A 14895-nucleotide genomic window follows, 5' to 3' on the forward strand; every position below is an offset into this window, starting at 1 on the left:
TTGCTTACAGCTCTGCACTCAAAACGGTTTCCACATTAGATATGAGCACAAAACGTCCTCCACTTTAAGTTGCAAACTTTCAGTTTTGTTCCTCATGTTTAGACCTACAGATAGTATGTGCAAATATCACTATATCTGTACCTGTGGTTACTTGGTGGTAACTTATTCAGTGAGGATCCTTACCTTGTGTAATAACACAGAGTGAGACGTGAGGAAGGGTGGTGCAAATTGCTCTTTTGTTCTCTCCACGCCTGTCATCTGTGAGCATGCATCCATGCATTTCCTGAGGTTAATAGCCAGAGGGTTTACCCAAATACAGATACACTGAAATTTTTGGCTCCAAGGGTGTGTTACCCAAACTCAAATAGACATTTTGTTTTAGATCAAAACACTGAACACAATTTAAACAATTTTTCTTTCTTTACTTGATCTTAAATATTGAAGTATTAGTGGTAGACATAGATTTGTATTTTGTGAATTATTTATCTTATGTGATCTTATGTGTGTGTGTCTTTTATTCCATTTTTCAAGTTGTGCTGCAAGAGCATTTCTTTATTGTGCTTTTCTCACAGGCCTTCCTTGGATTGGCCTCAAATTTACTGCCCTGAAGCGCAACTAATTCAAGCTCAATAAATGTTGTACTTCAGATGTATTTAACCTCTTTAATAGGCTTCAATAAGATAACAGAGGTAACACTCAGATAATGTTAAGTCTCTGAAATGAATACGCAGCAGTGTAGGGAGGAGGATTGTATAAACCTGTGCCGCCTCTGGAAGCCATTAACTACACAATGCCACACTTTCACTTTTAAGTCTGATAAGTTGACTGTGGAAAAATTCAGAGAGGGTGTGTGGTGTGAGAAAAACAGGCTGCACTGCCAACATTGTTCGACTATAGTAGAAGACCAAAATAACGGACACAGTGGACTCATTTGCTTTCCAACCACTGTTGGATTCAACGTTTAATGACTTTTATTATTTGTACTACAAAAACACTAACTGGGAATAATGTTTTTCCGTTGGATTCTACTGGTTGTCTCTTTGACGAATTTCCTGTGGGATTTTTATGTGTCCAGTTGTGGTAAGTGAAGAGTTTTCCGTCTGAAGTTATCTTACAAAAGGGTTTTATTGTCATCAGACTATTCCCTGTATACATTAAATTAGGATTTCACATGATTGTTCCAAAAACAAATGCACTTATACTGTAGAACTCTGCTAATCTTCGTCCAGCAAACTCAGAAACACCTGTATAACTTGGGACATACTTAAATTTGAAAGGATTTTCTAGTATTTTATTATGTTTTTATACTTCCTGTCCAGTGCCTTTATTTTTAAATCACATTTGACTGTTGTTTTTGTGATTCCTGTGGACTCTCATCCTTCTTGAAAATGCTGGACAAATTAATTTGTTGTCATTATTATCAGTGTTGGGGAAGTTACTTCGCAAGCATAGCTGTGCAGCTACTAATTACTTCATACTGAAAGAAGTTGAGCTACAACAAAGCTACCGAAGGGAAACTTCTAGTTTAGTTAACTAAAGCTACTTAGAAAAAGTCATTCAAACTACTATGTAAAAAGATGATCTTTCGCACATGAACAAATTATAGCAAAATATAGTTTATTGCAAGCAGTGCCCACTTGTTTAAAGGTCATACCTGAACCCTAAAAAGAAACAAGAATAAAATACTCCACTATTCACAAGGAAGTGAAGGTATGTCAGTTTTGGTTTTTGTGCATCAGTCAGACACCTGCCTTCAGAAACTAGACTCCAGGTGGGGTATTTAAACCAGGCAGGGTCGCTCAGTTGGCCAGGTAACTTCTAAAATAGCATGCAACAACGTAAGTCTAATTATGGCCAAATGGGGTTCAGTGACAGTAGAGAGGCAATGGTAAAATAAAACTTTAATAAAATAAACAATTATTTCCTTTTATTGCCGAAAATTGTTTGTAGTTTCAGTATTTGCTACAATGCAAATACAGATAAAGTTGAACTACAGGCAGGCTACTGCGAAATGTAATTAAACTACTAATTTTATTACATGTAGTTCACTTCTCCAATCCAGTGCTCTCTTTCAAACAACATATTGACTCAATAGTTAATTAATCAGTTTAACTGCAATCTAGCTGTGCTGTATCATTCCAAAAATGGGGGATAGGGGGCTGGAGCCTATCCCAGCTGTCACTGGGCAAGAGGCGGGGTACACCCTGGACAGGCCAGACTATCACAGGGCTGACACATAGAGAAAGACAACCATTCACACTCACATTCACACCTACAGGCAATTTAGAGTCACCAATTAACCTGCATGCCTTTGGACTGTGGGAGGAAGCTGGAGTACCCAGAGAAAACCCCCGCTGACACGGGGAGAACATGCAAACTCCACACAGAAGGGCTCCCTCCTGGTGACAGTGCTAACCATTACACCACCGTGTCACCCCCTTCTAAACTTGCCACTGCTCAATGTATGAAACTTTGAACTGGTTACCACTCAGTGCTTGAAGACATTACCATTGGCCCCAGTGCATTTTAATTACGATACCGAATGTCATATATATCCTCATACTCACTTAGACATACTCAGCAACCTTACTTTTATGTTCCCAAAACTAATGAAGAAATCGGCAGATGCGCCTTTAAATTTAAAGCTCCCTCTGATTGGAATAATTTGCTCATCAACATAAGAACAGTTAACTCACTGCTATTGTTGTTATTGTTGTTGTTGTTGGTGGTGTTGTTGGTGGTAGTCGTAGTCTATTGATGCTCCAGGTGTATTGTGGCATATACAGTACATCCCTTTTATTATGCAAGGGTATTGCAAGCTTGAGGGAAGGATGTTGGGGTGGTTTGATAAATGAGAGCTATGTATGTATGTTTTATGTTGTGATTGTGTCCATTGTAACGAAGTGTGTTGTGTGTTTTGTGTCAGACCCCCTTGAAAACAAGATGGTTCATCTTTAGAGGCTATCCACTAATAAACTTTGTTTAAACCCCCCAACACTGAACATCATCATAACTGTTATTAGTATTTACTTGGTCAAAAACAAGTAAATATCTTCAGTAAATACAACATAACCATGTCATGTAATATTATAATGTGTTAAAGGTTTTTAGTAGCCTATTGAATGACAGATTTAAGTGCTTTGCTAATTTCACACTGAGCTGTCTAAAACCTCAACCTGTAATGTCTGTGTTACAGATGAGAATTGTGCAGATAAACCTGAGTTCACTCCCTCCATACTGGTTGTCAAGTTTGGTGACCCGACCTCTGCCAGCTGCGCTGCATGTCAGCATGACTGCATAGGCTACATTTTTAAAATCGAAAGCAATTCAGGAAAGACAGAAACAAGCAGGACCGTGATTACATGGATGGTCGACAGGCTGACTGAGTGGGACGCATCACCCTTGTGCTACTATACCATTCCTCAAGCCCAGTGTTGTACCACCCTGCCTGTGACTGTCTACAGTAAGTAAACAAAAAACTTGCTGGTGATGATTTAATTATTTATAATTAACAACGTGTGTACGTTTAGGTGGTTTATATTCTCTCATCTTGTTACTGAATGTGTGTCTGTCTCTCTGTTTGTCTCCACAGAGCCTCCAGACGATGTGTCCATCAGCTTTGATAATCACACTGGGCCAATGTTTGAGGGTCACCAGTACACTCTGCAGTGTACAGTGGAGGAAGTCGCTCCTATTGAAAACCTCACTGTGACTTTTTATAAAGGACAAACAGCACTAGGTCAACTTCATTCTGAAAACATCACAGAGAAGAAACCAGTGAATGAGACCTTCACTTTAGACATCACCCCCAGTAAACAAGATGATGGAGCCCAGTACTGGTGTGAAGCAAAGCTGGAACTGGGACCTGAAGGACCACAGCTCCCTCCAGTGGTGATATCACAAAAGATCCCAGTCACTGTGTACTGTGAGTACGACAAGGACATCAAAACAAGCACATGACCACAACACATTAGTGTCAAATTGTTGATCTTTGGCTGTCCTGTTCTCTCATTGGCTACAACTCATATTAAATGTCCAGTGTGTAAGATTTAGGGGGATTTAGTGTGTCAAGTGGTGAGGATTGCAGATTGCAACCGGCTGAATCTTCTACCGGTTAGAATTCCTGCAGTGTTTATTGTTCAGGAGCTGAATTATCCACAGAGGTCTCTTTATCTTCATCACGTCAGAGCTATCCCAGGGGCTGCTATCCCAGCACCTGCTACTGTGTGCTCATCTCCATTCTCTGAGAACTGAAGATCCAGCTGTTCAGGAAACTTTAGAAGGAGTTGAATTATTCGCAGATGTTTCTTCCTCTCCAATATAAACTGACCAGGGGTCTCATTTATAAAACAATGCGTAGGATCAATACTAAAAATGTATGTACAGACAAAAGCCAAAAATGGCATGTGCCAAAAAATATTTGACAGTTTCTACAATCAGGCCTCCACCTCACCATCTGCATCACCAATTTCCTGTCTCCAAAATGTTCGTAAGCATGGGTCAGAGTTTCCCACATCAAGTTTGTTTTAATAGATCACAACTTTTGCGTGGGAGGTGGCATGCGCCTCTTTGAGGCCTCATTTTGTGCGTACACGATGCTTCTAAATAACACCCCAGGTGATTAAAATCGATAAAAACATGGAATTAAGCAGATTCACATCAAAACAATAGATATTTTTCCAATGCTTTTGTCACGGAGGAACTGCTAACTATGGTGGCTAATGCCATAACTGTGACAATGCAAATGGCCCTATCTAGAGCCAGTGCTTGGTTTGTTCATTCTGGGCTACTGTACAACATGGCGGTGCAACATGACGATCTCCATGATGAGGATCCACTTCCTGTGCAGTTAGAAATGACTGATTCTACCAAAACACAGCAATCCTTATTTCTAGGTGATTATACACTAAAGACAACATACCAATACTTTTCATATTATTTCATTTCTGACAATATATTCCCCTAAATCCTAAACTCTGGACCTTTAAAGGAATAGTTAAACATTATTTGGAAATACGCTCATTTGCTGTCTTTCCAAGAGTTGAATAAGAAACCCAAATCAGTCTCATGTCTGAAAGGTTAATGTGAAGCTACAGCCAGCATCAGATTAGCTTAGCGTAGCCTAAAGACAGGAAACAGGGAGAAACAGCTTGGCTCTCACCTAATGCTCATAAAGACAGCGAGTAAGTGCATTTCCAAAAATGTCAAACTATTCCTTGGATGGAAACTTCTGTAACAAAAGGCTCCCGGTCAAACAGTGTCTCTCTGAGTTTTAATATAACACTTGAGACACAGTCACATCTTATTCTTCCAGTAGCTTTTTATACATTCCTGTATGATTCTAGTATCTTTCTGTAGCTGTATTCCCATAACTGAGGTCATTTCTTATCACTGTCCTTTGACATGTTAATAACTGTCCAAGCTGCTGACACTTGGGGGGAACTTTGTCGAAATTTGCCTCCTCGGATGCAGCTGTTATGCACCAGTGATGACATGTATTACAATGTTGCTGGCCCCTTTTTACAGACGATTTGAGAAAACACGGGGCAAGAGGCATTCTCTGATAATGTGATGGGCAGAAAACTTTTGCAAATGATTCAGGTTGATGAATTAGAAAAACACATTTAAGGAGGCGCTCACAGTAAAGTAAAACAGTGCTATCTGCTTTGTTTGCCTGTTTTTTTTTGTTTTTGGTGAAAAAGTTAGTAGCAATCTGTAAGAACATTATACATTTATTCTACATTAAGTATAAAAACTGCGAACTATAACGGTTATTTAATTAAAGGAATAATTCCTTATCTTAATTGGTATGTTTGTCATTTACAGATTTGCTTTGATGATTGCTGGTTATGTGCATGTTGTCATGTGGGATGAGACAATGTGATATATGCTAATTAGTGTAGACACAAAATCTGGCACTGGGGCAACCATTACTACATACACCACTGGAGCACATGTTACATGATATATGCTCAGAATTAATCAAACACAGTAGCACATGATTACATAATCAGTGTGATCTTAAAAATGTTTGGTATTCAAATTTGTATCACAATGACCATCTGTTTACTTATCTGTTTTTAAGCCTGTTTTTTCCTTGTTAATTACAGCTTTTGTGTTTCTCTCTGTCTCTCTTCACTCAATCAACACACAGATGAGCCTCAGATAGAATCATCTCATGCACATACGATCACCATCACAGAGGGAGACCCTTTACAACTGAACTGCTCAGCTGTGGGAAACCCCAGCCCCTCGTACACCTGGACGCTCCCATCGACTCACTCTTCCTCCCTCAATAGCAACGTTTTCACTATCGACTCTGTAACTGCTGCAGATGAAGGGTCGTACAACTGCTCTGTCAGCAACATCATGGGGACTGTCACTGTGAGGTTCAGAGTGGTCGTCCAAGGTGAGTTCTTCCTACTTGCTTTACCTAAACCTCTGAATCGACTCTCTTTGCAGTTGACTACATGCTTGTTTTAAAAACGCCCTGACAGCATGGTCATCATCATGATATGCAAATGTGGATATTCTTAATACATCATTTGTTAGACTTAAAAAGCTAACTTTCGGTAATAGTTTAAATGAAATGCTAAATTCATGTTACAGTGCTGTATGTGCAGAGTCTTTCTATAATTTTTTAGGATTATGTGACACTATGAAGCCCCAAAGCTGACAAAATGATCACATGGCTTAAAAAGACAGTGCACCAATAAATAATACTGTTAGTTAGATAATTTAATGGAGTGGACATTTTTAAATTAGATAAATCAAATTTACTTTCACTGTCTCATTTTATTTTTGAACTAGTTTTCAGATTTTATTATTTTTTCTTTTTTGTCTATTTGGTTTTGTTTTGTCTTACCAATCATTAATCATGTTTAATTTTCAACTTTACCCACTCTACAGTTCCCATTTTCTTCACCACATTTCTAATTTTCTATGATAATAAGATGAGCGTTTCCATGTATGCCAAAGGTGAGCAAAAGAAAATCGTGTTGATAAGATACATGATAAACCATCTGCAAAGATGGGAATGTAAATAAAGTCTTATTTTTATCAATTTTATCAATTTATTTTTTTTAGAAAAAAACCTTTCTCATTTTAACCAGCTGGAAAAAATTTAAAAATGTATATCACTTCTTACAGTCTATTTTAATCATCTAACACACAGTACTATTTGAAAACTGTTTACTGCCTTTTGGCGGTTGCAGGGCTCTGTATCATGTCACCAGCAATATGAAGCTCAATGTGATCATGTAAAGACGTCCCATCACTGGGATCAATACTGACCAATCAAACCTTACAAAAGATTTACAAAAAGTGAAACATGGTTGATGTCTTCATTCTTCAGTTCTTCATTTAAAGATGTTGATTGACAGAATCACAAATCAGCTGTCTATTTGTTCCTAGGTTTAACCACAACCACACTGCCAACAACAACCGCAGCCACCACAACAACCCCAAAGACAACAACCACCCCGAACAGTGCCACCACCAGCAGCGCACTGCTTCACAGGTTCATAATGTGTTTCATGCTTTTATTCTCTATTCTGGTTTGAGTTATTTCCCAAAGAGGTAAAATGAGGTTTGTTTGCTAAAACAATAACATGTAATATTTTTGCCACTAAATAATATAATTGGGCAGTAAAAGGCATTTTTACATGTCACATCTGATCTCTATACAGCCAGTTCTCCTAAAGGTCCAGCATGTAGGATTTAGTGGCATCTAGTGGTGACATTGCAGAACTGAAACCTTTTCCATGTCCCAAGCATGTAGAAGAACGAAACACGTGAAAACATGCAAACGTGAACAGCCCTATCTAGAGCCAGTGTTTGGTTTGTCCCTTCTGGGCCACTGTAGAACAACATGGCAGACTCCATGGGAGGGGACCTGCTCTTTATCTAGATATAAACAGCTCATTCTAAGGTAAGAAAAACACAATTGTTGGTGAAAACACCGTTATGAATATTATATACCATGTCTGTCAATAGATGCTCCTAAATCCTACACACTGGACCTTTAATACATTAGAAAGTAGCCTGTTGTGTGAGAACACTTACTTATTACAACTGATATTGAACTACTAGAATACATTATCTTGTAACTAAGCAGTGATTATAATTTATTGCTTTTCTGAATACACAGAACATAGATTGAGAATATTTTATTGGCAATGAAAAAACAGTAGTATAGTCTACAACCATGCTTTACTTATTGGCAACTTGGGCACAGTTAATTGTGCTTTGAGCTAGATGCTAACTACAGCATGCTAACATGCTCTCACAATGACAATGCTAACATGCTGATGTTTAGTTGTTGTAATATTTACCATGTTTGCTATCTTAGTTTAGCATGTCAGAGTGATGAAATTTGCTAATTGACCCTTCACTATGTGGACCCATACCCTGACTGTCAGTTAGATGCAGGGGAAGTCAAACAACATTCATCTAGGCACACTGCGATGACACACAGCTGGTTGAATAGCAGCAAAGTTTCCCTGCATCCCTTCACTGGTCCCTGTACAGCACAGTCAGCCTTTTTTTCACTGTTATAATCACTAAAAAGCAAAAGCAGCATGTGTACACATTCAGTAGGCGATATCTTCAGCAGCTAGCTAGCTAACCCTACACTTTTCAGGGTCTTCTTTTGGTTTTGGAACAGGGAAGAAACGTATATCTTTTTCCAACCTCTCCAGGTAACGAGTATCATTAATACACGACGTGCCCCAGGCACATTTAGCTCCAAATCCACAAAACCAGCCTGAAAATGAAGGAAATCTGAGACGACTGTATAAGAGTCAATGGAGCACAGCTGTGTTGTTGACGGGCCCTGGTCTGAGCCAGCCCAGTGCTACGTTGTGATTGGCCAGTGTGTGTCCATTTAGCGAAGGGTCAACTAGCATAAAACTTGAAGTAGGCTGACAGCTGAGGCTGTCATTAGTTTTGTAGGTATTTGGGCACAATGGAGAAGTTTGCCTCCAGGGCATTCTGTCAGAAATCATTTAATTTTAACCCAAACCATAATGTGGTTTAACCCAAAACACAATTTTAAAAAATGGCTTTCTAGCAGAAACGTCTCCCAACAGCAGCAGGCTTATTTGGTCATAAACCACAGTATTGGACAAGTTGTAATTTTTACCTGATGATGGCACTAGATGAAAAGTCAGTGGGTCACCACAACCTACAATTAATTCTTAGGGAGACATTAATGTCTGTAGCATTTTTTTGCCAATCAATGTTGAGATATAGAGGAAGCGTCAGAGAGTCACCAGAGTGATTTGGACTCATCAGTCTGTACCAAATTTCATCTGAATCCAACCAAAAGTTATTGAAATTTTAAGTCTGGACAGAAGAGACCAACAGAATAACATTCTTCAAGCAACGCAGCGAGCATGGGTAAAATCTTGTTTTGTTTTGTTTATGTAAATCTTTGACCTCTCCTAGTGGTTCCATTGAAATACACTCAACTGAATGTTACATCAAAAGGAGCACTGTAAGATGAACTTGCTCTAGCTGCACATAGCACCAACTTTCACTTTCACTTGGACTGTCTTTTTTTTTTTTTAACAAACCAAGACTTGTGTCTTGAAATAATTTGAAAGATGCTTGTAATCACAGAAAACTAGCTTTAATAGCAGTTTTTTTTAACCATATGCTCATGTACTTCAGTAATTCACTGGAATAAAGATTTTAATTTAAATGAATTCTTCTTTATTGATTCAAGATCACACTGTAGACATACAGTATATATAGGAATTTGATCAAAATTCAAGCTTCAAAATTTGATACCACTTTAAATATTTAACACTTTTCGATACTCGGTGCAACAGAAATTTTAATCAGTTGTCAGAATGTACTGATGTTAAATACCCATAAACATTTTCCACCACAGTTTTATACCTGTGAAGAGTGCTTAAAAACACAATTTAAACCTTATAAGTAAGGTTAACTAGATAAATAAAATTGTTTATGTCATTGCCATATTTTTTAATAGCTTTTTATGTTATAAATATTTTATAAATATTTTCATACATTATGTTTGTGTTTTATTCAGTCAAATGCAGCAAAGTACATCGGCTGTCAAATATGAATAAAACTGGAATGAACGTTTACTCTCAGGTCAAACTTTCAGTCAAAGCATAATTTGAGTGCAGCTACACAACTTTCTCCAAGCCCATTTCCTCTTATTGAAAGGTTGAACTACTCTCAGCTCTGACGGGGGCGGGGGGGGAAATAAACAGGATTTTGCTCTTGTTCCACAGTTTTGTTCACATATTGTGTGTTTCACAGCATATAAGGCGTTCTCTATTATTATCAGTGAGTACATCATCTAGGCTACGTCATGACTTCCTGTCCCCTCCAGCAGGGAGCAGTCTGTCACAGTGTCTTTAGTCAGCCTACCACTGGGAGGCGCCACGCTCACCATAGTTACATACAGTATATATGATCTGATTTCATACCATTGTATTGATATTTTAAATATTTGTAATTAAAAAAGTGATAGTTCACAGTTACACCTAAAGTTATCAATTTTCTGGAAGGGGTGTGTTATATTCTGACAAGCCGTTGATACCTCAGATAACTTGATATCAAAGCGCGGAGCAATTCGTGGCCTCTGTTTAAATAATATTCAACATTAATGCCTGTGTGAATTTAATGGAAAATGCAATGTCGGCAGGTTGTAACTTGGACAAACATCACTCCTCTTATCTGGCACACTGTCCAGCTCTCAAATGTGTTAACCTGGACTGACACCCAAATGCAATTACAGTGATATATAAGGTTCTGAGGTTTTATTTCTTACATATGCAGGGAATACAGAAATGTCTCTTTCCAGTAAATATGACCAAGTTACTCACACAGACCTTGTTGTGAGCAGTTTCATGTAGAAACTATTTTTTTTCTATCGAACTACACCCAACAACCGTATCACAGCACAGAGGTAAGCGTGCATCTACTGCTAGCTCACCTAGCACTACTGAGCTGGCTAATGTTACAGCTCAGCCAAAGAGGACGTCATTAATGTTTACATCTCACACTGTCATGAGCACGAGCCTCTCGTCCATAGATGCACACTTCCTTCAGCATGGTGATTCAGTTGGCAGTTGTAGTTTGGTTTTGGTAGAAAGAAAATAGTTCCTACATGAAAGTGCTCACAACAAGGTCTGTGGATTATCTTGAGTAATTGGGTCATAACTTCTGGAAAGAGACATTGCTGTTGACTTTTTCAAATGAATATTTTTTTGGGCGCTTTGAGCACCACAAGCCGAGTGCCATCTAGTTCCCTTATATTTAAAAGAAGGCAGACATCTCTACAGTCAATATCCCCAACATTCGGTAACTCATGCCAAAACAAGCTAGATTGATAAATAGCACTACAGCTAAGAGGAAATATATGTATTTTTGATTTTAGGGTAAACTTTGTTCCTCTAAGGTTTTGCAATAGTATGAAAACTAAGATAAAAATTAGAAAAAAATAAATATAGCCTGTTCCTTTTATCAAACTTGCTTCCCTGGTATTTAATTTTCCAGCATTTGAGTCCTCCTCCCTTTGTGGCCAGCATTCATGGGTTGTGACATGTACAGGCAATTGTATGCAGCAGGTCGCCACCCAGATCAACAGATACACACACAGTAGAGAGGGAAGAAAGAAAAGTACCTTTATTCAAAAAACTAAAAACATTCAGCAGTTATGACCTTTCAAACTAGATGTGGAACTGCAAATGAAAATATCAATAAATAAACAACAATCCAAAAGGATACATGAGGTAATGAGGCAGTAGGAAGGCATACAAGCATAAAAACAATTTAAGAAGGAGGTTCTTAGAGTAAGGATTACTTATACAGGCAGACATCCTGAAAGCAGCAGTGAGAATCTGACTGCTAAAATGTGCTCCGGTAAGTTCAATGTGCTTGCATTGCAAATCACATTAAGAATTACAGACACTATGCAGCAATGGGTCGGGGCACTGTGAGGAGCAAGTAGAAGAAAAAAACTTTCCAAACCAGAAATCATTAAACCTTGAGAAACGTCTTTGAAATAATGTGTCTAACAGTACTATGCTGGAGTGTCTATCCATCCATCCATACATTTTCATCTGCTTCTACCGGGCCGGGTCATGGGGGCAGCAGGCCAAGCAAAGCACACCACACGTGCCTCTCCCCAGCAACGCTTTCCAGCTCTTCCTGGGGGACCCAAAGGCGTTCCCAGCCCAGATGAGATATGATCCCTCCAGTGTGATCTGGGTCTGCCCCGGGGCCTCCTACCAGTGGGATGTCCCTGAAACACCTCCAGCAGGGGGCACCGAGCAGGCATCCTGATCAGACGCCTGAACTACCTCAACTGACCCCTTTTGATACGAAAGAGTGGCAGCTCTACTTTGAGCTCCCACCGGAAGTATCCTGTCGCTATGGCTGAGCCCAGCAACCCCACGGAGAGAGCTCATTTCGACCGGAGTAATAAATGAGGTGACTTTACATAACAACCTGTACAACCACTTGGGTTGTGATAACTGTCCATGCCAGGTAAACCATAATGTCCCTTTGTACTGAAATGCAAGTGGTATATTCTATATTTAAAACACCAACCAGGTCTATGCTTGTCCAGCCTAGAGTACTGTAGAAAGTGATGAGGTTTTCCATGTTCACCTTCTTCCTCAAATCTAAACTCAACCCTCTGGACCTTAAATACCCATTTTTGTCTATTTTTAGGAGGGGGATTTTGGGGGGAGATAGCATGTCAACAGCAGATGCCACATAGACGATATGAAAGCTGTTAACGTGAAGATTAATGTGAGGGTGAGGTGTAGCTCAGCTCAGCTCACCTGGCGCCTAATGATGTAACCAGATAGATACAATGACAAGTGGGTCATTGTAAGCTTTCATTCATTGTTTATTCATTTATTTTTTGTAACCGCTTGTCCTGCCAGGGGTCACAGGGGCCTGGAGCCTATCCCAGCTGACACTGGGTGAGAGGCAGGGTACCGCCTGGACAGGTCGCCAGACTATTGCAGGGCTGACACATAGAGACAGACAACCATTCACACTCACATTCACACCTACGAACAATTTAGACTCACCAATTAACCTGCATGTCTTTGGAGTGTGGGAGGAAGCTGGACTACCCGGAGAGACATGGTGAGAACGCACAAAAGGGCTCCCCCAACCTGGGTTTGAACAGGGAACCCTCTTACCGTACGGCGACAGTGCTAACCACCATGTGAAAACAGACATTGCTATATTAGCTGGAGGTTAAAATGCTGTCGGGAAAGGGATTTTTAACAAGCTACTCAAACTGACTGCATAAAAACATCTGTATTCTCCCGTCAATTTCATCATTGTAATTAAGTTCATAAGTTTAACATGTGACACATATGACTAAAGAACATGACCTCAGTGAATGACGTTCAGGTCAGACAGCGAAGTGTTGTAATTCTTCTTATGAATTCCCCGCTTCGGGTCAGCTTCCTCTCAGTAAACCTCAGCTGATTTACTTCTATGTTTCACTTCGTCTTAGCAGAATAGAGAACTTGTTTTTAAATAAACTCAAGTGCATTAATTCATTCTTGAGTGTAATTTATATCTAAATACACTGTAAACATCTATAAACACTGTAATGATGCCTTGAGGCCTAAATTGTCAGTTACATCAAACATGTTACCTTAATTTCAGTAATGATAAAATGAAAAGGCTACTATGCCAATGTAAAATATGGAAAGATAAAACATTCAAGTGAGTAAAGTGAGCACTGCCATCAAACAGAGAGGTGTAATTCAATGAATCTGGAGGAGGTAATGGAGTCAGACATACACAGGGCCGGCTCCTTCAGCCTGTCTCTGTTTGTGTTACGTGCGAGACTGTTATGTCTCACCATCTCCTGCTAAAATTATCATACCATTTACTGGAACATGACCAACCCTAGGCCTAAAACATGCAGAGACAAGCTTAAAAAAGTCAATGAGCAATGAAATGACACTAAGATTAGTCAGTGTTTTGTGTAGCAACTGACTGTTGTACCCGAGATAGGTTTTGTTTCAACACTGGAGGGGACACGCAGATGAAACTGAGGATTTGGAGGTCCTCCACCAGAATTTTTTGAGCATCAGACACTTCATTTTTTGCATTCTAGTGAATTTTTATGACACGCTGTGTCTTTTCTGCATCAATTTATGGTGTAAATGTCTTTAATTGTGTCAAAGTAAAAGTCCTCTGCTATTTTCCCCTGCATCCTTCCTGAAATCATTATCTATGCAAGGTACAGTATGCCTGTTTTATTCAGATAAGAGCTTATTTACAGTATGAACTGATATAATAGTAACTTTATTCATATAGCACCTTTAAAAGCAGAGTTTACAAAGTGCTTTGACAAACAAAGGCAAAAGCCGAAATGGGATACTCAGAAGGCAATATAGCAACAGAAAGCCAAACAGTCCTACAAGACATAAGCGAGACAAAGCTAGGGTAGAGATAAGACAAAGTTAAAACAAGAGGACAAAATATGCAGGATGCTAAATGTCTATATAGATAAATAAATAAAAAGGCCAAAAACAACAAAAGCAATAAAAATGACTAAATAAAAAGGAAATTAAATGAATAAAAAGACAACATCACATAAAAGCAAGTCTGTAAAAATGGGTTTTAAGAAGTGATTTAAAAGAAGTCCCTGATTCTGCAAGCCTTATCTCTTCAGTCAGGTCGTTCCAAAGCCAAAGGGCCCTGATGGCAAAAGCATGGTCACCTTTAGTTTAAAGCCTCGACTTTAGGACAGCCAGAAGGACCCACCTGAGGATCTGGCTGCAAACTAGCTCATATTAGGTCAACATTTTGGCTATTTAGCTTGGGGCCAGATGAGCTGTAAAGGTGATCAGTAAAATCCAAAAATCAATTCTAAAA

The 14895-nt window shown here is 39.1% G+C and overlaps 1 protein-coding gene across 1 annotated transcript in view; it reads left to right on the forward strand.

Moving 5' to 3' along the window:
• The first annotated feature begins 805 nt into the window (after nucleotides 1-805).
• LOC125883644 (uncharacterized) overlaps nucleotides 806-14895 on the forward strand; it is a 28138-nt gene continuing 14048 nt past the window's right edge. The window contains exons 1-6 of the mRNA XM_049568097.1: nucleotides 806-1080; nucleotides 3197-3463; nucleotides 3593-3925; nucleotides 6155-6409; nucleotides 7414-7556; nucleotides 13107-13197. Of these exons, the coding sequence (XP_049424054.1) occupies nucleotides 1008-1080; nucleotides 3197-3463; nucleotides 3593-3925; nucleotides 6155-6409; nucleotides 7414-7556; nucleotides 13107-13197 (1162 nt within the window). The 5' untranslated portion in view covers nucleotides 806-1007. The remainder of the gene's footprint in view (nucleotides 1081-3196; nucleotides 3464-3592; nucleotides 3926-6154; nucleotides 6410-7413; nucleotides 7557-13106; nucleotides 13198-14895) is intronic.

Source organism: Epinephelus fuscoguttatus, linkage group LG3 (assembly GCF_011397635.1).
Source record: "Epinephelus fuscoguttatus linkage group LG3, E.fuscoguttatus.final_Chr_v1".
Taxonomy (NCBI): domain Eukaryota; kingdom Metazoa; phylum Chordata; class Actinopteri; order Perciformes; family Serranidae; genus Epinephelus; species Epinephelus fuscoguttatus.